General features: G+C 61.8%; 2 protein-coding genes across 2 annotated transcripts; one reads left to right on the top strand and one right to left on the bottom strand.

Moving 5' to 3' along the window:
* Positions 1-2,192: 2,192 nt before the first annotated feature.
* On the top strand, positions 2,193-6,828 carry NT5DC2 (5'-nucleotidase domain containing 2). Its single transcript, XM_015569182.1, has 13 exons — positions 2,193-2,419; positions 2,548-2,622; positions 2,875-2,930; positions 3,070-3,163; positions 3,360-3,488; positions 3,597-3,657; positions 3,735-3,837; positions 3,938-4,039; positions 4,256-4,337; positions 5,957-6,043; positions 6,127-6,267; positions 6,351-6,415; positions 6,497-6,828. Exons 3-13 carry the CDS (start codon positions 2,884-2,886, stop codon positions 6,756-6,758), a joined length of 1,173 nt encoding a protein of 390 aa, XP_015424668.1. The 5' UTR covers positions 2,193-2,419; positions 2,548-2,622; positions 2,875-2,883; the 3' UTR covers positions 6,759-6,828.
* On the bottom strand, positions 6,737-25,690 carry LOC102764281 (stabilin-1). The gene is made up of 59 exons (XM_015569179.1): positions 25,587-25,690; positions 25,260-25,400; positions 24,987-25,130; positions 24,763-24,825; positions 24,410-24,523; positions 24,256-24,309; positions 23,963-24,043; positions 23,452-23,610; positions 22,991-23,056; positions 22,707-22,802; positions 22,391-22,477; positions 21,812-21,923; positions 21,226-21,412; positions 21,025-21,118; positions 20,759-20,917; positions 19,242-19,337; positions 18,535-18,630; positions 18,350-18,397; positions 18,043-18,173; positions 17,768-17,879; positions 17,262-17,339; positions 17,071-17,169; positions 16,837-16,935; positions 16,597-16,728; positions 16,321-16,449; positions 16,080-16,136; positions 15,652-15,735; positions 15,015-15,210; positions 14,795-14,890; positions 14,660-14,705; positions 14,480-14,559; positions 14,149-14,274; positions 13,877-13,950; positions 13,681-13,755; positions 13,302-13,424; positions 12,967-13,014; positions 12,712-12,789; positions 12,473-12,619; positions 11,948-12,088; positions 11,801-11,860; positions 11,271-11,447; positions 11,103-11,189; positions 10,846-10,995; positions 10,698-10,751; positions 10,427-10,610; positions 9,919-10,068; positions 9,438-9,542; positions 9,176-9,283; positions 8,901-9,094; positions 8,669-8,813; positions 8,461-8,594; positions 8,208-8,373; positions 8,013-8,122; positions 7,809-7,928; positions 7,578-7,727; positions 7,408-7,512; positions 7,174-7,323; positions 6,975-7,091; positions 6,737-6,894 (listed from the first exon to the last, which is right to left on the bottom strand). The coding sequence occupies exons 1-59, from the start codon at positions 25,590-25,592 to the stop codon at positions 6,838-6,840; spliced, it is 6,477 nt and encodes a 2,158-aa protein (XP_015424665.1). The 5' UTR covers positions 25,593-25,690; the 3' UTR covers positions 6,737-6,837.
* Between the last annotated feature and the right edge of the window lie 477 nt (positions 25,691-26,167).

Raw genomic sequence — 26,167 nt, 5'->3', positions numbered from 1 at the left:
CGTTTTGCTTTTCTTGATGGGTGTTTTTTGCTTCTTCGTATTTCAAATCTTTGACTTGATTCTTGGGATCCTCTAATCTGCTGTTGTATCTCTGTATTTTATTTTTAACTTCAGTCAGTGTATGCTTAATTTCTGACTGGTCCTTTTCCATTTTTTTGGCATTCTCATTAAGATCCTTGAAGGTCTCACTAAGTTCCTCAGAGGTTCGTAGAAGATTCTTGAGTAATCTTATAACTGTGGTTCTGAACTATATGTCCTCCATTAGTTTGCTTTCCTCCATTTCTTTCATTTGTGACATGTTTCTTTGTCTTCGCATTTTTGGCTGACTGCGAGGAGCCACTGTGTCTCTAAGAAGAACTGCTGTGCTGGAGACACCCTTATGCGGTAGGACTTGCTTCGGTGGGGCTTTGGTGCTCACTGAGTCTGCTTCTTGAGTGTGTCCCTTGTGGGTGTGAGGAGTTGAAATCTAGTATCTGACCCGGAGTACCCTGGCTCCTGGATCTCCAAGCCAACCACTGTGTGGGTCCACCCAGCAGGGGCTACAGCGATATCAACAGATTTCGCCTCTTTGTTTGGAGTTTGGAAGTTTTGGGGCTCTCTGATTCACTGCAGTTTGTTAGGCTGCAAAAGCGCAGGTGCCAGCTCAGGAGGGGATGTAGTGGGGCAGGGTCTCAGAGTTCCCAGGGCGGGGCAAACAGCAATGGTGCCGTCAGAAACCCCAGGATTCCGACTCTGCGACTCCCTGAGTGCCCCGCGCCCCTACAGCAACAATGATCCCTGCAAGCAGCTCTGTGAGAAAGTCACCCCCACTTTCCGACCCGCTGCAAGACAGTCCCATTTCTCCCCGTAGGAGCCTGGACCCCAGCGTCTCACCGTAAATGAGTTCAGAGCTTGTCCCCTTCCAATTGAAAAAAAAAACCGCACACCCAGTGCATCAGTGCGTGCGCGCGTCCCCACCCCACCCCCGTTCTTGTCGCCTCTCCCCTCCTACTCGGTCTCAATGCGCTTTTTTCTTTCCTTCTAGTTGTAGAACTTCCACTCGATCAGCTTTCCGTGGTTCTGGATGACAGCTGTTTTGTCTTATAGTTGTGGTTTTAATGTTGTTGTGGGGGGCAGCACGTACAGGTTTGTACCTTATGCCACCATCTTGGTTCTCTATTGGTACAATTTTTATTTCCCCTTTCAGAGACAAGGAAACTGAGGCCCAAAAGTGAGGGGACTTTCCTGAAGTCACAGCCATGAGGAGGAGGGTTTGGTCTGATCTCTCTGTCTTCAAAACCCATGCCTAGCCCTGACTGGTTTGGCTCAGTGGATGGAGTGTCGGCCTGCGGGCTGAAGGGTCCCGGGTTCGATTCCGGTCAAGGGCATGTACCTGGGTTGTGGGCACATCCCCAGTAGGGGGTGTGCAGGAGGCAGCTGATGGATGTTTCTCTCTCATCAATGTTTCTAACTCTCTATCCCTCTCCCTTCCTCTCTGTAAAAAAATCAATAAAATATATTTTTAAAAAAACAAAACCCATGCCTTTCCCCCACCCACCTCCCTAACTGTACAGATAAGGAAACTAAGGCAGATGAGCCTGGGGACCCCAGAGCCCCCTCTGCACAGTGTCACTCAGCCCCTCTGGAGCAGCCAGGGGCTTGGAATGGTTATGGCTGCATCCTCAGAGGGAGCAGCCTGGGTAACGGCCCAGATCCCGACATCACACGTCCTGCCTGTCGTAATTAGCAATGTTCCCTGGCTAGAGGCAGCAAATGTCATTATGTGGGCTGGCAGGCCGCTGAAATCCTATTAGAGAGGCCTTGATTCAAAGGCTGGCAGGTGCTCAGAGCTGGGAGCACGAGTGGCAGGCGGGCTACCCAATACCTCCCACTCCAATAATGTTCCCAAGTCCCGCCCCCAGCCTCCGGCAAGGGGAGGGGGTCGGCACACAGCCATGTGTCCGATGGGGCTCCTGGAGGAGGCACAGGCTTAATGCACCTGGTGGGCTGCAGGTGATGGTGTAACAGGACCGCACGGTAGTTCCAGCCGTTGCCAGCTCTGCCTGACCAAGCATGTGACCCTGGGCAAAGACTTCTCTCTGAGCCTCTGCAGTTTGACCACCTGCAGCACTGGGCTAAGAGGACCCATCCTGGGTGTCTTGGGAGACTCCCAGGGCTGGGCACCTGGAAAGTGCTCGATAACCGTCTGCTGCTTGCGTGATCATCATCTTCACACTTGCATCTCCTTCCTCTAGACCTCCTGCCCCCCGAGGTCTGCAGCCTCCTAAACCCAGCCGCCATCTATGCCAACAATGAGATCAGCCTGCACGATGTCGAGGTCTATGGCTTCGACTATGACTACACGCTGGCCCAGTACGCAGACTCACTGCATCCAGAGATCTTTAATGCCGCCCGGGACATCCTGATTGAGCACTACAAGGTGAGGCTAGCCAGGCAGGGTTCCCAGGCCCTGGAGAGCGGGTGGCTGAGTTGATCCTCCGAGGCCGCTGCTCAGCCAGCAGTGTGGCCGTGCCACTGGCTCAGGCCTGGTCCGCTTTCCCCCCACAGTACCCAGAGGGCATTCGGAAGTATGACTACAATCCCAGCTTTGCTATCCGTGGCCTCCACTATGACATTCAGAAGGTGAGTGGCTAGACCACTGATTCCCCCTGGCCCCTCCTCACTGGTTGTGTATCAGCCACTGTCTTGGTCCCCCGTCCCCTGTGGAGGGAGCTCGTCCGTCTCACCCCGTGCCTCATTCACAGCGTTAGCTTCTTGGTGTGTGTGATCCCCTTGATACCATCCAGCTGGGGCTTCAGTGTAGGGGGTAGAAAAGTCTCATGGCCGATGGCAGACTCCTTCCTCACCGCCATCCCGCTCTCCTCGTGCCCCCAGAGCCTTCTGATGAAGATCGATGCCTTCCATTATGTGCAGCTGGGAACGGCCTACAGGTCAGTGCTGCCTCCGCCCTGACCCCACCGGAGTTGTCCGCTCCAGGTCACCCTGTCCTGCCTCCCCCCACTGTTCCCCACTCTACACTTCTGCCCGGGCTCAGGACCACTTGGGACTGATGTCTGTGTGCCCACCCAGGGGCCTGCAACCTGTGCCAGATGAGGAGGTGATCGACCTGTATGGGGGGACCCAGCACATCCCACTGTACCAGATGAGCGACTTCTATGGCAAGGTACTCACTCTGCTGCCCAGGGCAGCACGCCCAGTGATCTCAGTATGGGTGCTGGCTCCCTAGGAGGCCAGGCCCACGCCCCTGACCCACAGGCTGCACCCTCTATCAGTGTCCCAAGGCAGATTTGGAGCCCTTGGTCTTCAGAGCTGGGGGTGGCAGGGCTGGAGAGGTTGCTAAAGCAGTTCCCCCTCCTCAGGGCCCCTCCATCAAGCAGTTCATGGACATCTTCTCGCTGCCGGAGATGGCGCTGCTGTCCTGTGTGGTGGATCACTTCCTGGGCCATGGCCTGGAGTTTGACCAAGCGCACCTCTACAAGGATGTAACGGTGAGGGTGCTGGGCCTGTTTGGGGTGGCAGGGAAGGGGAAGTCCAGACACAACAGGGCAGGCCCTCCTGGTCACCACTGCACCTCACTGTCCCTCCACTGCCCCCAGGATGCCATTCGAGATGTGCACGTGAAGGGCCTCATGTACCAGTGGATCGAGCGGGACATGGGTAAGGGTGGTCGGTGGTTGCTGCAGCCTGCCTGGGCAGGTGCAGGGCTGACTCTCACAGGCGCATCTCCCCCCTAGAGAAGTACATCCTGAGAGGGGATGAGACGTTCGCCGTCCTGAGCCGCCTGGTGGACCACGGGAAGCAGCTGTTCCTCATCACCAACAGCCCTTTCAGTTTCGTGTGAGCCCCGCCCCACCCTGGTGGGAGGGGGCGTCCAGGTGGGAGCAGGCTGACCCCAGCCCTCCGACCACCTGTCCCACCTCTGCCCTTTCCTGTCCAGGGACAAGGGGATGCGGCACATGGTGGGTCCCGACTGGCGCCAGCTGTTTGATGTGGTCATCGTCCAGGCGGACAAACCCAGCTTCTTCACCGACCCGCGCAAGTATGGGCCTGGCGGGGGGGCGGGGCCAGGGAGTGGGGTTGTCGTCATATTTCCGAATGCCCTCTGGGTACTGCCCTGTGTGCTTGGGGTGCGGATGCCCTCTTGTTGGCATGTGGGAGGTGGCCCATGTGAGCAGGTGGGCCTTTGCCGAGTGGGATGGTCCCTCGTTCATGGCCTTGCCACAGACTAAGTCACACCCTTTACCCCCGACCCTAGACCTTTCCGAAAACTTGATGAGAAGGGCTCGCTCCAGTGGGACCGCATCACCAGCCTGGAAAAGGGCAAGATCTATCGGCAGGTGAGGGCCATCTAGTTGGGAGTAGCACCTGGTGAGTGGATGGCTCAAAGGCCAACCGAAGCCCCAGGGGGCAGTAGCATCGCCTCCTGGGGCACCAGGGAGTGGCGGCAGTGTCAAGGACTTGGCCTGAGGGTCAGGTTGCCTGCATTTGAATTCTCACTCCCTCCTGGTTGGCAGAGGGAGCCTCGCCGAGTTACTTAGCCTCTTGGCGCCTTGCCTTCCTCACCTGGTGAAGAGGCATCATACTCAGCTTGAGTGGCGGTAAGGCCTTGGACCGGCCAGGCACTCGCTAAGTGTCCAGTAAGTGGCACTGTTACTGCTTGGGGCTGCGGGCTCTGCTGCAGCCAGACATGCCTGGTTGGAGCGGTTCCTGGGCCTCTAGTTCAGTGGTCGCCAATCTTTTGGACCTCACGGACCACCGGTTGGCGACCACTGCTGCTCTGGGAGACCTCCCCTCCCCGCGGCCTGGGAAGATGAGACGGAGAAGGGGCCTGGTAGGGGGGAGCGGGGGTGGCTCTGAGCTGGAGCTGATGAGGCATTTGGCCTGGATGGAATGCGGAAATCCTGGCCGAGCTGCTGAGGGGGGTGTCCTGGGGGCTGGAGCTCTAGGAGGTGGGGGAGGGAGGAAGCCGCAGTTGGGCCAGAGGCACTGCTCCATCTCCCACCCTGCTGGCCCCCGTCTTCATGGCCCCGCGGGCAGACGTTCCCTCGCTCTGAGGGTCACGCAGCTTTCTGGGGAGCAAGTCTCTCCCCCTTTGGCAGCTTTCAGATGTTTCCTTACGGCTGATGTTCCGAAGTGTGTGTGTTGGATCCTGTTTGGTTCTTGTCTGTCTTTGCTCCCTCCCTCCTCCCTCCCCCTCCTGCTGCTCGGGCTCCTTCCTGACTCAGCATCTGAGCCTCCGGATTCTTTCTCTTGCGCCAATCTTTTGGCGTCCCCTCTGCCCATCGTCCCCTCTGCCCATCGTACCGCCCTCTCCTGCAGGTCCCCAAACCTCAGCCTCCCGCTGAGCTCCTGTCAACAGTGAAGTCTTTCGCAACCACCTGTGCCTCCTGCTCTAGTGACTCCTTTTGCTGAGTAACAGTTCGCACCTGGGGTGTGGGCGCTTGCCCTGTGGCTGCTGCACTTCCTGCTCTGGGCCCCTGGCTTCTCCCCCGGAGCTTCCTCTGCTGTGTCTGAGCCTGGCTGAGTGTTTTCCTCTTTTCTCCAGCTTCGGAGCCGGAGGGCAGACGGCCTCAGTGAGGTCTGCCGGGTCCCTCTGGGCTCAGGCCAGAGCCTCAGGGCCATGGGGTTGCTGCTGCTGTTTATTTCCCACAGAGTGGACTCGGTCCCTCGCCTGGGGTGGGCGTGAGGCCTTGGGGAGGGGAGACTCTGGAGGCACCGTGCCAGGCCTACAGGAGACCTTCCTGCAGCAGGCGACCCCTGCCTGCGTGTGAGGCGGAGGTAGCCAGGGCCAGAGCCCAGAGGAGACAGCAGGCCACGGGAAAGGGCAGCCCAGCATCCGGCCGAAAAGGCCTCGCTGTCTGAGACTGGGAGAAGGGGTGGAGAACCAGGCGTGCTTCTGGCAGCAGGGGAGTCCCTTGGGTCCACTGGGCTCAGCCGTGTCCCCTCCTGTCCCCAGGGAAACCTGTTTGACTTCCTGCGTCTGACAGAATGGCGTGGCCCCCGTGTGCTCTACTTCGGAGATCACCTCTACAGTGACCTGGCGGTGAGGGGGGCAAGACTGGGCCTCTGGGCTGGGGAGGGTGCCCCCAGCTGGGGCTGAGCCTTGTCCTCCACCCTGCCCCCCAGGACCTCATGCTGCGGCACGGCTGGCGCACAGGTGCCATCATTCCTGAGCTGGAGCGTGAGATCCGCATCATCAACACGGAGCAGTACATGCACTCGCTGACGTGGCAGCAGGCGCTCACGGGGCTGCTGGAGCGCATGCAGGTGCGTGGCTGGCAGATGTCCCGGGGGCGGGACCAGGGCTGCCACCTGGGCACACACACCCAGGGCACACTTGTCTCCCCCAGACCTACCAGGATGCCGAGTCACGGCAGGTGCTGGCTTCCTGGGTGAAGGAGCGGCAGGAGCTGAGGTGAGCAGGGTGGGCGAGAGCAGGAGCCCCGTCCACCCCGTCCTGTGTGGCCCCTGCAGTGCGTCCTGTCTCCCTCCCCAGGTGTCTCACCAAGGCCCTGTTCAACGCTCAGTTTGGGAGCATCTTCCGCACCTTCCACAACCCCACCTACTTCTCACGGCGCCTCGTGCGCTTCTCGGACCTGTACATGGCCTCCCTCAGCTGCCTGCTCAACTACCGCGTGGACTTCACCTTCTACCCGCGCCGCACGCCCCTGCAGCACGAGGCACCGCTCTGGATGGACCAGCTCTGCACCGGCTGCATGAAGACGCCCTTCCTCAGTGACATGGCCCACATCCGCTAAGGAGCCTTTATTGTCCAGAACAGGCCCCGCCTCCTGCCCCGATGGCAATAAAGGGGTCTCTCCCGCCGCCTCTGCCGCGTCACTTCACTGCGAGGATGCTCTGGGTGTCGGGGAAGTCCTCCTCCAAGAGCGCGTCCTGCAGGGAGGACCCAGTGGGCTGGGCTGAGGCCAGGCCTGGGCCCACTTCCCCCCACACTCCCCGTCCCCCACACTCACATTGAAGGGCTCACAGAAGGTATCGTTGCTGCCAAAGACTGGGTTGGGGATGGAGACCAGGGTGGGGCTGGTCCCTTCCTGCCACGGGGAGAAGTCGTCGTCAGCGTCATCTTCTGCCTGAGAAGAGAGGTGAGTGGTGAGGGGTTTAGAGCAACATCCATGACCCCAACCCCAACCCCAACCCGCCACCCAGGCCTACCTGGAAGACGGAGAAGCCAAAGCCGGCAGCGGCCTTGCCTCGGGCACGGAGGTAGACGGCTCCAGCCACCAGGCCCAGCAGTGTCCCAGCGGCTACCACAGCCCCCACGCCCGCTGCCACAGGCCGGGCCTCGGGTGCCACCACCGCCCGCTGCACACAAGGAGAACGTCAAGGACATGGCCATGCTGTCTCCGCCCTCGCAGCTCTGCCCACTCCCCACCCCCATCAACTCACGGGCTGTGGGGGTGTCAGGAGGGGGCTGGCCAGAGTATGGATGATGCCATTGAAGGCCATGATGTCCCACACGATGACGCGGCTAACTACAACTGTCCTTGGGGCCTGGAGGGAGACCGGAGTCAGGTCCAGGTGGGGAGGGAGGGTCAGGGGGGAGAGGCCAGACTTACCACAGGGGCCTGAGAACTGTTGTCCGAGCCCAGACCACTGACAGCAAGCCTGAGGCCTGAGCGGGAGAGGAGCACAGTGCCCTGGCTGATGTTGGCGCTGAGGAAGGTCGCATTGGAGGCATGCAGCTCCAGGTCTGGGCCACTCAGTGTCTGTGGGCAAAGCCAAGGCCACTCACCCTGCTTGCTGGCCTGGACCAGCCAGAGGGAGCAGGCCATACCCCCTGCTATTACCATGTTGTCCACAAAGCCCTCATTGACCGGAACAAACAGTGTCTTGTAGGGGAGCTCATCGTCCAGGAAATCCAGGAAGTCGAGACCTCGAGGAGTGGCATTCGCATAGTCCAGCAGCATCTGGGAGGGTGGGGAGACAGGGCTGTGAGCAGGCTCCCTTTCCAGGGACCCCAGCTACCCTGAACCCCCAGGGCCTCTGCACACCCCGTAGAAGGTGGAGAAGTTGGCGGTGGCGGCTAGTACATCAAGCAGCTTTCCATTGCACGTGCTGATCCCATCACCCACAAAGCCATGGCGGCATTGGCAGGCCACATCTGCGGGAGAAGGGGGTTCAGTGGGTTGGTGGGTCGGTGGGAAGGGGCAGAGCAGGGGAGTGAGGCATGGTGGGGGCGGCCGCACCTTGCATACGGTAGCAATAGGCATCCCAGCGCTCCGACAGGTTCTTCCGGGTGCCCAGGCTGACTACGCCCACCTGACCAGCACCACAGTCTGCCTCAGGGAAAACGACGGGGTGGGCGGCTGAGCCGTTGGCCAGCCAGCCCACAAGGCACAGGTGGAAGCCCAGCTGTAGAGGTAGGGGGGATGTTGAGACCCAAGGCCCAACTCAAGGGGTTCCCACAGGCTTGGCTCCATGCTCCTGGGTCCCACGCACCTGCTGGGCAGCCGAGAGCTGAAGAAGAGAAGCCAGGACCCCTCCCTGGGCCCCACATGCTGCCTCAGCCTCAGAGAAGTTGAGACCGTAAGGGCCGCTGGTGGCCTGCAGGTGGAAGACACCAGCCCGTTTCTCTGCAGGAGGGAGGGATGCAGTCAGCTGGGGTCCTGAGATAAGAAACAGGTACAGAGCAGGCAGGGAAGCTCACCCTGGAAGTGCAGGTCTGTGCACACGGCATCCGTGTGACAGGGTGGGGGCTGGCCCAGGCAGCGGTCCACGGGTGGCTCGGGCTCCTCCAGACACTGCAGTCCATCACCCACATAGCCAGCGTGGCACACACAGCGCCGTGTGTTCTGGGGCAAGAGAGCAGGCAGGTGCCCTTGAGGGATGGGGAACCCACTGGGACCCCCCCACCCAGCTGCTGGGCTCCCCCTGCTCACTGGGCCGGTACTCAGGCAGTCCGCATGCTCGCTGCAGCCCCCTCGGTGGCTGTCTTCGCAGGGGTTGCGGGCCCGGCAGCTCCAGCCATCACCCTCATAGTCTGGCAGGCAGGCACAGGTGACCACTGTCCCTACCTGGCTGCAGTTGGCATGCTCACTGCAGCCACCACGCCCATCCTGGCACAGGTCAGCCACTGGGGAAGGGAGAGAGTGACTGGACCAGGTGACAGGAGGGGAATGGGCCTCCCACCTCATGTCCCCTCCCACCTGCTCACCTGTGCACGTGTGGCCATCCCCTTCGTAGCCAAGGCTGCATTCGCAGATGTTGCCTGCACGGCATACTGCCTGGGGTGCACAGGGTGGGGCACACACAGGCTGCAGCTCTGTCCCCAGGACCCACCCCACATATCAAGGTTAGTAGTTGCCCTCCTGGATGCCCCCAGCTCCATCCCACCCACCCCCGGTGCCTCCACCTGAGTGTGCAGCTGGGGCATGCACTGGTGTGTGCAGGGTGGGCAGCAGCACAGGGTCACTCACCCAGCTGCACTTCACAGAGTGGCCCAGTCCAGCCCTCATCACAGAAGCAGTAGCCGGAGCCCCCAAGGCCCTCATCACAGTGGCCATGAGCAGCACAGCGACAGGCTACAGAAAGCGACAGGCAGGAGGAGGGAGTTACCAATAATGTTAATTCAAAAAAATTATTCAACATACATTTTGCACTTACTATATTCAAGGTACTACAGCTTAAGATCTAAAGATTTTTTAAAATTGATTTTAAGAGGACAGAGAGAGAGAGATGCCTCCTGCACGCCCCCCACTGGGGATCAAGTCCTCAACTCTGGCATGTACCCTGATCAGGAATTGAACCAGCAACCTTTCTAGTGAATGGGATGATGCCCAATGAACTGAATGAACTGAGCCACACTGGCCAGGGCAGGAATCTAAAGATTTAAGAAAAAGACAATATTTGTATTCAAGAATTCATAGGGGGGCGGCAGGGAGGGGCAGGACAGCCCACCTTGGCAATGAGGCCCAAAGGCCCCTGGTGCGCAGAGTTCACAGGCTGTCCCAGCAAACCCCGAATGGCACCTGCACTGCCCACTGCCGCTCATGCCGTCCATGCACACGCCATGGTCACTGCAGGGGTGGCTGGCACCCCCAGGGCAAGCTAGGGGTGGGGGTAGGAGAAGTGAAGTGGAGCCAGGGACTCTCCTCAGGACTGCCCCTGTCCCCCACAGCAGCTCCAGTCCAGGCACACCGTCCATCCTCCACCCGATGACAGCCCAGGTTCTTCAGAGGCAGCAACCCAACCAAGTCCCCACCCTGCTGACCACCCTCCAGGCCCCAGCACACCCCACAGGGTCCTTTACCATCTACACACCCATTCCACCTCTTAGAGCCTCTCCTAGTGAAATCCACGCACCACCCCCAGCCCGAGCTCCCCAACCCCTCGCAGAAATGGCCAGGTCTGTGCCCTCGGCAGCCAGAGGAGCCAGTCGGCAGTGTCCGCCACCTCGGACGCTCACCTCGGCACTCGCTGCCATAGTGGCCAGAGCAGCAGCTGGGCTTCCAGGTGGTGGTGACACAGTTGCGGTGGCAGCCCCTGGCCAGACTCCGGGGCTGGCCCCAGAGGTTGCGCAGTGTAAAGGAGCGCAGCGCAGGCGACGTCCACAGCTTTGAGAAGTAGCGCAGGCAGGCCTGGGGGCTTCCCTGAGCCAAGAGGAGTCAGGCTGCAAACAGCCTGAACTTGGAGGTCCTGGGCCCTACCAACCCCCCACTCGGCTCCCAGCCCCTTACCTGCTCCTGTGAACCCTCAGGACATGGCGGTTCCTGCCCGCAGATGCTGCAAATCTTCTGGAAGGAATGGGAGCCAATACAGCAAGGTCAGGCGGATGAACGGTACAGGTGGGCCTGGGCCCTTGCCTGTCTACCTCTGCCCCCTTACCAGCCACAGTGGCTGAGTCTCAAAGTGGTCACAGCGGGCTCCAAGGCCAGGCGGTTCCAGCAGCTGGTCAATGCCATAGGCCAGGCCGCCTTCAAAGGGCAGGTGTCGCTGCACAATTCGGGCGTCATCCTCACCCACCATGAGCTCACCCTGCAGGCAGAGGGTGTGGGATACATGGGGCTCCCAGATGCACAGCAGCCCAGCCCTCAATGCCAGGGCCCCTGCCTCCTTCCTTCAGGCCATCTCCCCAGACTCACCGGCCGAGCCCGGCTGCACGAGAAGGAAATGGGGGTCCCGTGCAAGGTGCGAAGTGGGCCCAGGTTGGGCAGGTCAGACGCCAAGGCCTGAGCAGAAGAAGCCATGGTTGGAGCTGGGCAGGCAGGCTGGGTGGCAGTGTGGGGGAACAAGATCGGGGGTGCTCCCACCTCTATGTTACGGATCACGTGGCCCCGGAGAATGGCTGCCAGCTTGTCACGGTGGTCCTCATGGTACAGCCAGGCCTGGCGGTCGGGTGGCAGGGCACGCAGGGCAGAGTCTGTGGGCCACAGCATTGTGAAGGGCCTGTGGGACGCATCACGAAGCAGGGGCAGGAGACCAGCCACCTGGCAGGGAGGACGAGGCGTGCAGTCACAGCCTAGTCAGACTGGAGGGCAGAGGTAGGGGGCTGGGCCACAAAGACCCAGGCAGCTTCCCCACCAGCCACCCTCCTCCGTAGCCACCCCAGGCAGCTACGGGAACATACAAGGGATAAACCTGCACACACCCTGACTACTGTCGGGTATGTGGGCCACACAACCAGCGCATCCTGTGCCCACACTGGGAAGCCCACGCACACAAACACGGCCTGAACGCACACAGGGGACAGGTCTGTACACAGGTGGGTGTGCACAGCTGAGCACAGACACACACACGTGCACTGATGCACACACTAACAGGCTCACACACAGGAGCATACCGTTACAAGGCTGCTGAAAATCTTGTAACCGAAGCTGTCTGCAGCGGCGGTGACATTTCTCTAGGGAAAGGCGCTGGTGAACTGTGCGTTCAGGTGGGGAGGGAGGAGGGCTCTCCAGCCCCCAGCCACCTGCCTTCCAGGTCATACCCGCAGGATCTGGGCATCTTCAGGCTCCCAGTGCAGCACGTCCGGTGGCAGCAGGACACGGTCAATGAAGTGCAAGATGCCGTTCACCGCCTGGTGGTCACTGCTCACCACTCGTGCGAAGTCATTGATGTAGATGTTGCCCTAGGGGCGAGGCCGAAACTGAATGATGGCGATTGGTGGCTCAGGAGCTGTGGGTAGGGCCTGAGGCAGGGACCGAGCCTTGGTTGGGCAAATCTTGAAGCAGGTGGGCGAGGTCAAGAAGGAAGGGGGTCTTACCTCTCAGGGAAACAGCAGGGGGCGCAGGTGGGCCGGGGAGCGGGGACCCACACGGGGCCCACACGGGGCCAGAAAATACTGGGTCCCCGGAACAGGCCCATGGTGGTGGGCAGGGTCCAGAGCGGAACTCAGGGGAAGGGAGAGGGTCTTAAACGCATGGGGACAGGCACAGGCTCGCGGGGGCGGGAGCTCAAAAGCAGGGGAGTCCTGGGTCTGCGTCCGCTCCTGTTGGGGTGGGGCCTGGCTCACCTCCCTCTCGCTGAAGCGCAGTGGGTGCCCCGAGAGCGTGGTGACATAGCCTTCCTCCAGCAGGTCGGGGCTGCGCAGCTGCCGGCAGCCCACCACGTGGTAGCGGAACACCAGCTGGCGATGGGCTCCAATCCGGGCCAGTTCATCCTGGAGGAGGAATCGTCAGGGTGAAGGGGAGCCCTGTGCCGCCTTCGCCACGCAGCACCCAGCCCTCCAGCCTTGCCCCTGGGAGCTGTTACCCGCGACAGGTTGGTCATTAGATCTGTATGCGGCACGAAGACTGTGAAAGGCCCGTTGCCCTTGAGCTCATTGTATTTCTGGGGGAAGAGGGGAGACAGCTGGAGTGCAACAGGGGCACCGAGGACCAACTCGGGGCCCCCATGGATCTTCCGGGAAGAACTTGGATTCTGAGAGACCAGACCAGCCAACCCCCTGAGCAAACGAGATCGCCAAGGCCCAGGCAGGACAGAGGAAGTGGAGGCACGGTCACTCACCAGGAGGTGGAGGCTGAAGAATGAGGCGTTCCTGTCATGAAGGAGTTCCTGTGGGGGAAGGGGGGGGACCAGCTCAGATTTGGGACGGCCCCCACTTAGGGCCCGGTGCTTGTCCCCGCACCTGCAGCCCAAGGTCTGGCCAAGACAGAGATGAGGACAGGAAAGCCAGGGCGTCTGAGCTGGGGGCAGGATTAGTTTCATGGACCATAGGCCCGGTGGAGTCAGGAGTCAGGCTGAGGGTAATGGTTGGGGCCAGGATCAGGATCAAATCATGGGTCAGACCCAAGTGGGACATAGCCAAGGCTGGGTCAGGAGTCCGACTCGGGCATCATTACCAGGCTGACTCGGCCCCGGCAGGTGAAACCATCGCCCACACTGTGGGCCGGGTCACAGGTGCACGTCCTCTGACCATCTCCTGTGCTTTTGCACACGGCATAGGAGCTGCAGCCTCCATTATTCTGGCGCAAGGACAGGAGAGAGACTTCAGTAGCTCCCAGGACTGTTCTGCCCCAACCAGCCCTGGGAAAGGGGCCAGGAAGACGCCTGTCCAACACCCCCGACCCCCCAAAGCTGTTTCCTACTGAGCAGCCAGTTTTGAGCCTATGGGGAGGCAGCTCATCCTTCAGAGGCCCTTAGAACCCTGCTGGGGACAAGGAGGGCTGGTTCCTGCCTGGTCTCCTCCCCCTTGAAATGGGGTGGGGCTTGGGGCCTGACCTGGGAGCAGGGGTCCAGGAGCTTACAGGTCCGGATGCCGTCCCCATGGTAACCCTCGCGGCAGCTGCAGGAGACCTGTCCCAAATCCTGATTCGGGGGCTGCTGGGACCCAAGAGTGGGCCAGCACCCTGGACAGGAGTACCTGCCCCCCAGCCCTGGTCACCCCCCTACCAGGGCCCAACCCTGCTGTGCTGACCTGCTGAGGACCTGTGGGAATACATTCTGCATGCACGTGGCAGCCCCCATGGTGGATGAGACAGCTGTTAGCTTCTGGGGGAAGAGACATTGGGATGAGGGGGGCCTTGGGTGCCCCCTGCATTCATCCATTCATTTGGGTGCTTATCCCCTACTCTCAGCAGCCTCAGGACCCACACCCCGTGTGCCCCTCAGCCCTTCTTAGTCTGACTGAGAGCAATGCAACCAGACCCCTGGTCCCACATACACCCAGGATGGGGATCCCAGCCTCACCCTGGCACAGCTCCCCATCGCCCGTGTAGCCATCCAGGCAGGTGCATGTCCACTGCCCAGGCGCCACCTTGGTGCAGTTGGCGTGGGGGGAGCAGCCCCCATTGTGACGAGCACAGGGGTCCACCTCTAGGTAGATGATCCCAGGGAGTTGTGAGGAACAGGCACGGGATGGAGTGGGGACAGGGGAGGCAAGGGTGAAAGGAAAGGTCAGAGGGAGGCGACGACCCGAGTGGGACAGGGAGAGACCGGATCTAGGAGGAGGGGAGAGGGCTCTGTGGGGAAAGCCACCCCAAAATTTCATGGGGAGCTCGGGGCTTCAGTGTGGCTGGACCTGAACAGGAGGTGCCGTTGCCCGAGTACCCCGCGGCACAGACGCAGGCAGGGGCCGCCGCCGGCGAGTCCTGCACGCAGCTGGGAGGGGTGACAGCAGTCAGCCGATGCCCGCCCAGCCCCTGCCCTGACCCCCATCCCCCCACCCACTGCCCACCTGCTCCAGGCCGAGCTCACTCACTTGGCATTAGGGTCGCACTTCATTGGGCAGTGAGGACCAGAGATTTCTGGGGAGTAGGAGGATGGGAAGGTTCTGGTCATTCAGACCCAGGAACTGCCTCCCAGGGTCACCGGCCTCCCCTTTGGGGCCACTCACTCTGGTCACAGCGTCGGCCCTGCCAGCCCACATTACAGACACAGCTTCCGTCCCCTCGCAGCCCCTCCTGGCACAGCCCGTGGGCACAGGCACACACTGGGAGTGGACAAAGGAGGACGGGAGTTACCCGCGACTTCTGTCCTGCCCCTGCTGCAGTATCTCCGTGACTGCTGTCTGCGGCCAGGAGACCGACCGCTCCTGCCCCCTCCCCGGTCCTCACCTCCAGTGCAGTTGGGCCCGTAGCGGCCCAGCTCACACATCTCACAGGCTGTTCCGTGGAAGCCCTCGTGGCAGCGGCACTCCCCACTGCCCAGAAGCCTGTCCTGGCACTGTCCGCGGCCCGAGCACACCCCACCCAGACCCCCCGGGCATGGCTCGCACAGGGTGCCAAAGAAACCGGGGCAGCAGTCGGGCACCTGCGGGGAGGGGTGCAAGGAGAGGCCCGCACAGGCCAGGACAGACATCAAGGAGAAGCAAAATGCTGGGAGTGGGGAGGGCATCTTGGGAACAAAGCCATAGAACAAAGCCAGCGGATCCAGGGGGAAGGAGCCCACGGACAGCCCTCCCCGTGGCAGGGCTGTGCCAGGTCCCACAGTGAGGGGCCGAGCTGGACCCAGGTGCTGCCCCTGGGGCTTGGCTGATGGTTCACTCTGGGCCTTCCCCCTCCCCCCCCCGGGGGGCATGGCCACAGGAACAAACACTGGCCTCGACCTGTCTCTTCCCCTTTTCCTGGGCCCTTGCTTCACTGGCCTTGTCTAGTCCCAACCCTGCTTCTGCCCTTGACATCTAATCTGGGCTCTCCCCGGGCCCCCACTTCATTCTGGTCAAAGATACGGGTGTGAAGGCTCAGGGCAAACCTGGATCTTCTTGGCACACGTGTAAGCGCAGCCCCGGGAGAAGGAATAGCCAGATCGGTAGACGCAGCTCTTCTTGGGAGTGTCCTGCAAATGGGGACAGGCAGGAGGGCTCAGCTGGTGGCTTGGGTAGGGCAGGACTGTGACTGGGGAGACAGACAGAGGGACCACAGGTATCAGAGGGTAAGGCAGGAGCAGGAGAGCAGAAAGAGCAGCTAGATGAGACACAGAGACCTGCTGAGAAGAGGGTGGGCAGGATCCAGGCCTGGGCCACAGGTCACAGGCCTCCGGGTGCAAGTCTGAGTGAGGCCTGCTCCAGGCAGACCTGGGAGTGGAGAGGCCATGCCCTCCCAGTGCCCACACCTGGGCGGGCAGAGCTGGGGGCAGTGGGAGCAGGGGAGGCGGGGATGGGGTGCCCAGTCCAGCCTCACCTCCAGCTCGTAGCCCCGAGAGCAGCGGAATTTCCGGGAGCAGTTCACACATTTCTCCTGGGGGGGGTGTGTTGCAGAGCGTCAGGTGGTCCTGGGAGGAGGCCCCAAACCCATCTTCCTTCCGGCAGGCTGACAGCTCGCCTATCCCCGACCAAGGTTCCGGCCTGACAGGCCGCACCTCCCAGCTCTGAAAGGCTGCTGCCCTCCCCTGGCCCCGCAGCTCACCCTCAGGGGCTCTTACCCGTAGGGACTCGGCGTGGCTGTGCAGGCAGCGGCTGGAGCCCGCCATCAGGACGCCCGACAGGCCGAAGAGCGAGCGGCCCGGAGCCTCCAGCACCGGGCCTTCCAGCGGCACGTGGTTCACCTCAGGCTGGGAAGTGGGGCAGGAGGCTCAGCCCAGCCCAGCCCAGCCCACCCTCACCTCAGGGCTGGGCTATCTCCACGAACAGGGGGCTCCCAGACGGAGGAACTCCAAAGAGAGGGGGCCTCACGGTCAGGTCTCCTTGTCCCCACAAACCTGGCCACTGTGGTTGTAGAAGACAAGCCAGTGAGCCGGGCCCAGGAGGGAGTTGCGGTGTCCGCCCCTCTGCAGGGTTTCCGAGGAGAGCGCCTCCCCCAGGACCACGTGGTGTCGCACTGTGTCCGCATCCTGAGAGAAGGAGAAGCTCAGGGCGACCCAGGGCCCTGGATGTGGCTGGCATGCCACCCATCGTGCCCCTTTGCGCCCCTCCCCCCACCTCCGTCCCAGTGACCTCACCAGGCTGCTGTGGTTGCCCCGGGCCTCCAGAGAGTGATTTGTGGGCACGAAGATGGTGTAGGCAGTGGCAGCCTCAATCTGGGGCACCAGACTGTAGTTCTAGGGACAGGGGTCAGGGTCAGGGAATGGCATAATCGCATCATCACCCTGGGTCCTGACCCTGTGGCTGGCCAGCCGCCTCCACACCTGGGGAAGGGAGCCCCTGACCATGAACTCCCCTCCTCTCGCCCTCACCTGCAGCAGCTCCCGGAAGAGGCGGAAGGCAGGCACTGAGTCCAGCTGCTGCAGCAGGCCCTGCCCCCCCGGCACGTCCTTTCTTGGAGGCAGTAGGACCTGTAACAGAGCATGGGGGCTAGTGAGCATGTCACCGCCCTCAGCCTGCCTGGGCAGTGCCCTGGGCACACTCCCCCTCCTCGCCACCATACCTGGCTGAGGATGTGTAGGACACCGTTGGTGGCAAGGAGGTCAGCCACGTCCAAGCTGGCATTCTGCACCCAGACTTTCTGGAAAGCAGCAGGCAGAGCTCAGCCACAGTGGACACAGGCAGACACATAAGAGTGGGTGTAGCACCAACAGAGAGGCTGCTGGGCACACAGGCACCCACAGGTGGCCCTCAGCCTGGTCTAGACACCCTCAGACTCAGGAGTAACCAGATGGGCACACGTACCCTCAGCAGGGCCCATGCATGAAAGGGGGGTGTGTACACACAAAGATGGACAGACAACTCCTGGCAAGCAGTCACTGCTAGACCAAACACTGCCCAGCCCAGCGGCAAAAGTGTCCCTGGCACACCCTCTGAGCCCAGCCCTGGGCAGGGCGCGGGGACCCCAATCTCACCACCTGGGGTCCCTGGTCCAGGAAGCCTGCAGTCACTCAAGTTCCCTCCCATGCCCTGCACGCTCCCCCCTTCTGCCCAGAGTTCACCACGTACCCCACTGATGTTGTGAATCTCCCAGCGTGTGGTGGGGCTCAGGGTGGCCACCTCCTGCCCGCCCAGCCGGGCCAGCTCCTCCTCAGAGAGGGCCCCCTGGAGAAAATGGGCCCTGCGGGGATAGTGGGGGGACCATGGGACAGGTCAGTGTAACCTGCAGAGACCTCTGGGGCACATGTGTCTACCCAGGGGTGGACACATGCCAGGCAGAGAACCCTGGGAGGAGCTGGTCTCACACAGAAGCCCCCTCCCAGGGCCCGGCCCTGGCTGCCCACCTGACCAGTTGTGGCAACATCCTCGGCTGCAGCCAGAAGGCCTGGTCCTCAGGGCTCAGCCTGTGGATGGCAGACTCGGAGGGCACCAGGGCTGTGACTCGGCTGTCGGCAGGAAGCGTGATGCCAGCTCTCTGTGCATGCCGTGTGCAGAGGGACGGGAGGAGGGTGAAGGCGGCCCCCACCCTGAGATCGCCTGCTCCCAGCCTCCAGGTCTGCCCCCCTGCCCCGCTAGGGAGATATGATAGGGCACCCGTGTCCAGGAGGCCTCCTGGATGTGAGCCCCACCCAGCATTCTGCCCTGTCCTACCTTAACCCACTGGTAGAAGGCAGAGAAGTGGGCATTTGCCTCCAGCTCCTAGGGGAAGGAAAGAGCTGAGGCCATGGGCTTAGGGACAAACCTCAGCCTCCCTCCCCCCTCAGGGACCCCAGCACTGCCCCTTCCCACATGGGGTGCATGGGAGGGCCCCTCCCCTGGCACAGGGAACCACTCACCCGGAAGATGTCTCCGTAGCAACTGAAGCCATCACCCCCATAGCCAGGGGGGCATGTGCAGACCCGCTGGCCTCCCCCCACTGCCTGGCAGGTGGCCTGGGATGGGGTGGGGCAGAGAATCATGGCCCTCCATTTAGCACCCATGTGGCAAGCTGGACAGCACCCGTCCTCCATCTCTCTGTCCACCCTGGCCACCCATCCTCCTACCATCCGCCTTTCCAACCACTTGTCCCCACGGGTTGCCTCTCCAGCCGCCCCGGCTGCATTGCCCCTGGGGTGCCTGGCCGCTCAGATCACTGTGCATTTGACATCACCCACCCCATCACGACAGACGAGTCATGGAGGCCCAGGTCTGGGGAGGCCTGTACCCTCAGGAAAGGAGCTAGCTGGCCAAAGGTGTGGCTCCAGGAAGCCTCCGGAATGCACCGGTAGCGGCATGGTGGCCTCAGAGCGAGCGAGATAGGGGACAGCGAGGAGCTCAGAGTGACCTTGAGAGGAGTGTGGAGGGCGGGCAGTGGGGGTCAGGGCAGGGAGCAGGCTGGGCAATGCTGGGCCGTAATAAAGAGTGAAAGCTCTGTCCTGTGGCAAGGGGTGACACTGGATTTGGGGTTTAGAAAGATGGGGGTTCTGACCAGAGACAGGGACACCCAGAGAGCTGCAGCCGAGGCCCACCCTGGAGGGACCCCCCAGGCTCCAAGCCTTCTCACCAGGTCATGGCAGCCACCGTTGCCTGCCCGGCAGGGGTCAATAGGGCTGCATGAGTAGCCGTCCCCCGCGAATCCCAGCTTGCAGGTGCACCGGCTCTGGAGAGGGGAGCAGAGGGCCTCATCTCACCAGGAGCACCCCCTTGGCTCCTCTGGGAGGCCTGGGGCTCCCCCCAGCCCCACCGTGGAGAGCTGTGCTCCAGATGGGGCGACTGGCTCTCGGGCTGAGTCTGGGAGTGATGGCATCGGCAGGAAGTAACCACGGAGACCCTGCCAGGACTGCTGGGTCAGCGGTATGGGGTGAGCGGACGGTATTTGCCAAGGGCTCCCTGCTCCCCTGCTCAGTAGCTCCGACCCTTCCCGCTGTCATTTAGGGGCCTGTCCTCACTGCAGGTGACTGCCTGGCGAGACTCCCCAGATCTCAGCTGCCCTTGTTTGCCAGTTGGGGTATCTCAGCTTCACTCCAGCCCTCAGGTCTGGACGTGAAAGCGCCTGGGGGAGTTTGGAGCTCGGTGCTCATGCGCAGCTGAGTTCTCACTGGGAAGGCCCCTGGGCTGGTGGCTCCGGCCACGGTGGTGTGGGAGGACAGGGAGCCCAGGGGTCCGTGAAGAGGCTGATCCTGAAGCAGCCGGCCTGGCCTCCCCGCTGGCGTATTAGATGCTCTTAAATGCCAGTTCGCCCTCGAGTGTATCAGGCTGAAATGCTTCACATGGAGGGCCCCGGTTCTGAGACGCTGTGATGAGTCTGAGATTGCCGTGCCCGTGAGTGTAAAGATGTAGGGCTGCCACTCCCCTGGGGCAGGGGTCTCCTCCTGATTTGCTCAACATCCGGAGCCTCCAGTTAGAACAGGAACTAGCGTGGAACAGGCTCTGGTGACACGTGGGAAGCCGATGAGTGAGTGAATGAACTGGCTGCCAGGGACGCTGGCCTCAGCGCCCAGTTAGAGCAGAGAACTCACTGGTGTGGTTGTAAGAGTTCTTTATCCCTGAGAGACGGGAGTCATGGCCTCTGATTTGGAAAAAATGCTGCCTCGACTGGCCCTGGAATGCGCTTTCCATTAAAACTCCGGGAGCCGTGCCCGGCCTGTGTGGTGCAGCTGGTTGGATGCTGTCTCATGCCCCAGGAGGCCACCCGTTTGATTCCCGACTGGGGCACATGCCCGGGTTGTGGGCTCCATCCCAGTAGGAGGCGTGCAGGAGGGAGCCGATGTCTCTCTCTCCCTCTCCCTCTCCCTTCCTCTCTCTGAAATCAATAAAAAACAATTTTTAAAAATCCATATGCTCTAACATTATAAAAAAAAGAAATCTCCCGGAGCCGCTCATGGCTTCCAGCACGTGTCTGATGCTTCCAGCTCGTACGACTCAGGACTTGAGATCTGGTTCTCATTTGTGTCTGAGACTTGAGACCCTGAACTTCAGTTCTCGGGGGGACATTCCTGGAGTCAGAGGGGGTGTGGGGAGAGGACCCAGAACGGATCTCCCCCACCCTACGCTGCCGTCCCCAGGCCGGCTGTGCCTCACCTGCCCGGGGCCCACGTAGCTGCAGAGGGCGTCAGCGTGGCAGCCGCCTCGCGTGTCCAGCTCACACGCGTCAATGGCTACGCAGACACGGCCGTCCCCGCTCCAGCCTTTGTGGCATGTGCAGTTGTGGGTGCCCAGGGCCCCAGGGACACACTCGGCCTGTGAGAGCCACGGATAAACGAGTCAGGGCAGAGGGCAGAGGGCAGAGGACTCCCTCCTCCCGCCCCTTCTGAAGCAGGACTCAGGGAGTGGACAAGGAGACTGACGTTCTCTGAGCAGCCACCACGGTCAGGGCGGGAGCAGGGGTTGCTGGGTGCGCAGGAGAAGCCATCGCCCTCAAAGCCGTCGAGACAGAGACACCTGGGGGAGGGGGAGGGGGAGGGAGGGGCCTCCAGTGAACCTCTGGGCGAGGCTGGAGGCTGAGCAGTGAAGTCATGGACGGGCAGAGAGGAAGCTCGAGCCCTCACCTGGCGATGCCCCCCTGGCTAACACAGCGGGCGTGCAGGTGGCAGTTCTGGGCCTGCTCTGTGGACCCACAGTTCCCTGTGGACTCGTTGCAGAAGCGCCCGCTGAAGCCTGGGGCACAAGTGCCACTCTGACACACACCCCCACTGCCTGGACGATTGTCACATAGACCATGGACACAGCCGCAATCTGCAGGGAGGAGAGGGGAGCAGGGAAACTGAGGCAAGGGCAGAGCTGGCTGGGAGCCAATGCCGCTGGGTGAGTGCTGGGAACGGGGCAGCACTCGGGCTCACCAAGTAAAAGGCGGGCAGAGGAAATGAGAGGGGCATTTGCTGCTTTCAGTCACCCCTGCCCCCAGTTCCCCCACCCAGTACTCCTCTCTGTCTGACCGAAATCCCGGATGCCTTAGATTAAACCGCGGTTCTCTTCCTGTCCGGGGTGAAGGAGACATCGACTTCTGCTCCCAAGTCCTCCCCCGCCCCTGGGGCTGACCCCTTCCTCCTGGGCTCGGTCTCCTTCCTGGGGCCCCAGCCCCTTCCCAAGCAGAACCCTTCTCTCCCTGGCAGGCAGCCGGGCCAGGACACCCACCTTCCTGGCACTGGTCTCCGTGCTTGTTTGGGTTGGAGCAGATGTGGCAGGCGACGCCCTTGTAGTCTGGGAAGCAGAGGCAGGCCCCGTTGCCCAGGACCCCATCGCTGCACTGGCGATGGGCAGGGGCAGGGTCAGTCACGGGGAGGGATCTCCACATCCCCCCCAACACCTGCTCCTATGCTGACTGGGCTCCCCCGGAAGACCTCCCGCATCTTCCAGGTCGCGTGCTGCCCAGAGCTGACCCCTAAAAGGCTCCAGGCCTGGAGGCTTCACGGTGACGCCTGCCCAACCTAGACAGCTCCTCGGCCCTTCCCTGGCCAGGCGTAAAGTAACCCCATGTCACAAAGTGGCGAAAACAGGCCACAGAAGAAAACCTCTCACAAACGGCCTTTAGGAAAGTAGATATAAACCGCTGTCAGGGAATTATTTCTAACTATAATATGACTCCACTTCCATGCCTTGATGTGAGGAACCAGAGGCCAGATAGACTTGGCTCAGACACACAGCCAGTCACCAGCCGCCTGGAGAAGTCTACCCCCGCCCCCCCACATCTCAGCCGGGGGCAGGGGGACTCACGTTGCCTTTGCCATAGCAGGGGTTGGAGAAGCCCCCAGGACACTGCGCACAGTCAGGCCCAAAGAACCCTTTGCAGCAGTCAGGTTTCTGTAAGAGATGGAGCGTGTCTGCCCCATGCCACCCCCACTGCCCCAGCTGCTGCTGCCGCCTGGCCCCTTCTCTAGAGCAAGGGGGTGGTGAGGCCCCCCGGGACACCCTCTCCACCATTAGGATGGCACATCTCTCTGAGGAGGGCAGCCGCTCGGCCCAGCCTGGGGGCCCCGGGGAGAAGCGAGTGCCCCAGGTCACGGGGGACAGCGTGCCCGCCCAGGCTCACCAGGAAGGTCTGGTTGCAGTAGTGGGCGCAGCCCTTCTTCAGGATGTTGAGCCCAGAAGGGTCATGGGTGTAGACGCACTCCTCGGGGGACAAGTCCTGGGGTGGGCCATGCCAAGCTGGTCAGCAGGTATGGGTCCCGGGCAGCCTTGGGCATGAGTCCTCAGCTCCCTGGGTCCAGCACTCCCACCCTCGGCAGGTCCAGCCTCACCTCCCAGCCCCACGGCCCCACCCTGACCCCGGGCACTCAGGAGTCAAGCCTCAGGGAGGGGCCAAGCTCTGCTCACCAGCTTCACGCTGTTAGGCGGGCAGGTGCTACTGGTGTTCAGGGCGTGGCAGTCCACACAGGAGCCCTGCACAGGGCACGGGGAGGGGGAGAGCATTAGTCCTGGTTTATGTGTTCACCCTAAGAAAGTGGCATGGAGCCGAGGGCTGGTTCTGAGACAGAGGCAACAGCAGGAGGGTCAGGAGATGGCATGTGGGCAGCGGGCAGACAAGAACCAAGGCCCTGCGGTAGGAAGGAGCGTAGGGCGCGTGTGAGTGCCGGGCCTGGGCGGGGAGGCTGCAGACAGGGGCGGAAGATGCGAGAGGCCTCAAAGGCATGAAGAGCAGCAGCGGGTGCGGGCGAGTCTAGGCGGGCCTGTGGGGTCTGTGGCCGGGCCAGAGCCACCACCAGCCCACCCTCGGGGGTGGCCCCTCCACAAGCAGCACTGGGTCTCAGCATGGCCGGCTGTGTGGGCGCGCTCACCACCACGATCTTGTGCTGCTCCCGGCTGCAGTGCTTGGGCAGGATGGGCAGGATGGTTGGGGGCAGCAGGATGCCCTCCAGCATGTGGATCACGCCATTGGCAGCCGGCACGTCCACCCTCCGCAGCGGGACGCCCTCGGGTCCCAGCAGGATGCGCCCCTGTGGCAGAGCCCAGTGGGTAACAGCAGGCTCCGCCCCGCCCCTGCCTCCGCCTCCCTCCCTTCTCCCGGGCAATGCTTCCTGCCCTGGCAACAGGGCTCCAGCCTCAGTGCCCTGACCACATGGTTTCTGCCAGGGAGCACCCCACCCATGTGCTCTCCCTCCTCCTCCTTGGAGCCCTCCCAGCCTGTCGGGCGCCGGGAGAAGGATTTGATCCGTGCTGCCGCCCATATGACCCCCACCAGGGCCTGCTGGCCGTAGGCTTGGAGCATGAAGGCAGGTCTGAAAGAGGCCGAATGATTGGCCACTCATCACCAGCCCCTCCATTCATTCCCGGTACTCCTGACCTCACCTCCGCGGAGATATTCACAGCCAGGACCTGGTTGGCCATGGTGAGGACGCGGCCCTTGGAGATGAGTTTCTCAACGGTCAGCTGGGGCAGAGGAGAGGGTGGCCTTAGGCTGGGCACTAGCCACATACCTTGGGGCCACCCCTGGTCCTTCCAGGTGACGATACTCTGCGGTCTAGTAGTCCAGACGGGCAAGGAAAGGAGAAGGGCCCCGGGAAGGCCGGAGCCCACACACAAACCCCCGACAGGCCAGCCTCAGGTGCAAGCTGGCCACCGTCTGGGAGGAAGACCCTCACCTGGCCATGGTCGTAGATGTGGTACCTCACCAGCTCCTGCAGTTTGGAGAGACCCTGGCAGGGGACAGAGGGCTTGGCTGCTGGAGGCCTGGTAGGGGAGAGGGCAGCCCTCGTGCCCCCCATGTCCCCGGCCCCTGCTTCCCGCCGAGCTTACTGCTGTGAAGAGGTAGATCAGGCGGCCGTCACGCAAGCTGTCCACAGCCTCGTTGCTTGGGGCAAAGACTGTGAAGGGCCCGGGCCCGTCCAGGATGGAGGGCAGCCCACAGTTCTGTGGTTGGGGGAGGCAGGCTCAGGGAGGCTGTGTGGTCCCCCCCACCTCTGAGCCCTGCCTGGGAACTCCCACCAGGAGTAAGTGGTAGACGTCAACAGTGGGTCCTGCAGAACCTCAGGATGGGGGCAGGGTCAAAGGCCACTCCAGAACCTCAGGTCACTGTGAGCCAGAGTCCGGACAATAAGGGGCCCTGGCCCAAAAGGTCAGACAGACTAGGACCTTTCCCCCAGACTCACCTCTAGGATGGTTTCAAACCGGCTGAAGGCCTCTGTGGAGGCAAGGATCTGGCCAATGGTTTTCTGTAGGAAGGAACAAGCATTAGGGCCTCAGAGGAGTCCTCAATGAGGCTGCTTCAGCTCGAGGCAGCTCTAGCCCCGCCCAGCACCACCTCTCTACATTCTGTGGGGGTCAGAGGTCACCCAGTGGCAAGGGTGCGGGGGAGAGGACGACACTGGCTTGCCTGGGAGTCAGTCGGGAGCTCTGGTGGGGGCTGCCACCGCAGGACAGTGACGACGTGGAAGACGCCGTTAGCTGCTGGGTAGTTGGCCTTGTGGACGGTGAATGTTTGCTGGGGCAGGTCTTTGTATTTGTAGGAGTATTTCTGCTGAGAAATGAGACCCCTGGCTCCAATTCCACATGCCAGCCCCCGGGCCTGACTCTGTCCCACCTCCACACCTTTGCTGGAGCCGTGTCCCCGCACCTGGGGCCTTAGTCCCCGGTCCCCCTTCCTCACCATGAAGCGGTTGAAAGTGACAGTGATCTCCTGCCCCGCCAGTGTCCACCACCTGCGTGTTTGCTGCTGGGTCCCCAAGTCCTCCAGGATGTGCTGCCCGGCGATGATGTGCTGTCTGCACAGCTGCTGGGCATAGGATGTCTGTGGGCACAAGGGGATCGAGTGCCTAGGGGGCCTGGGGCAGGTGGTCCTCTTCATGCCACCCTGCTCGAGCTACGGAGGGGATAAATGCCTCCCAGGCCTCAGTTCCCCAGAGGGCAGAGGCTGGGGCAGGGTCCAGGAAGGAGGCAAGGGCCATGGCCAGCTCCTCAGTGGGGAGGGGCTCACGTTCATGGTCCAGGAGATCCTGGAGGAGAGGGATGGCACCAGCACGGTGAATGGGCCCGATGTGGTGAGGATCTCCCGGCAGCCCTGGTCTGGAGGACAGGAGGGGGTGCGTCAGAACGGATCTGGGGAGACCCTAAGGGAGCGGTTCTCAACCTGTGGGCCGCGACCCCTTTGGGAGTCGAACAACCCTTTCACAGGGGTCGCCTAAGACCATCGGAAAACACGTATATAATTACATATCGTTTCTGTGATGAATCACTATGCTTTAATTATGTTCACTTTGTAACAATGAAATTGGGGTCACCACAACATGAGGAACTGTATTAAAGGGTCGCGGCATTAGGAAGGTTGAGAACCACTGCCCTAAGGCATCAGTCCTTGGTTTTGGAGAGCTGTGCTAGGGGGCACTGGATCCAGGTCTAGGGTAGATGCGGGCCCCAGGGTCTGAGGGACTAGCTCCCACCTCCAGCGTGCACCCTCCACAGACACTCTGCCTCCATAGTACTTGGGCCGAAAAGCAAGCTATGTCTGCAGAGTCCGCCCTGCAGGAGAGCTGGCTCAGGGGCGGGGCCACACACTCA

Source organism: Myotis davidii, unplaced genomic scaffold (genome assembly GCF_000327345.1).
Source record: "Myotis davidii unplaced genomic scaffold, ASM32734v1 scaffold725, whole genome shotgun sequence".
NCBI lineage: Eukaryota > Metazoa > Chordata > Mammalia > Chiroptera > Vespertilionidae > Myotis > Myotis davidii.
The sequence above is the reverse complement of the archived record's forward strand: the minus strand, read 5'-3'. Positions and strand labels throughout refer to the sequence as shown.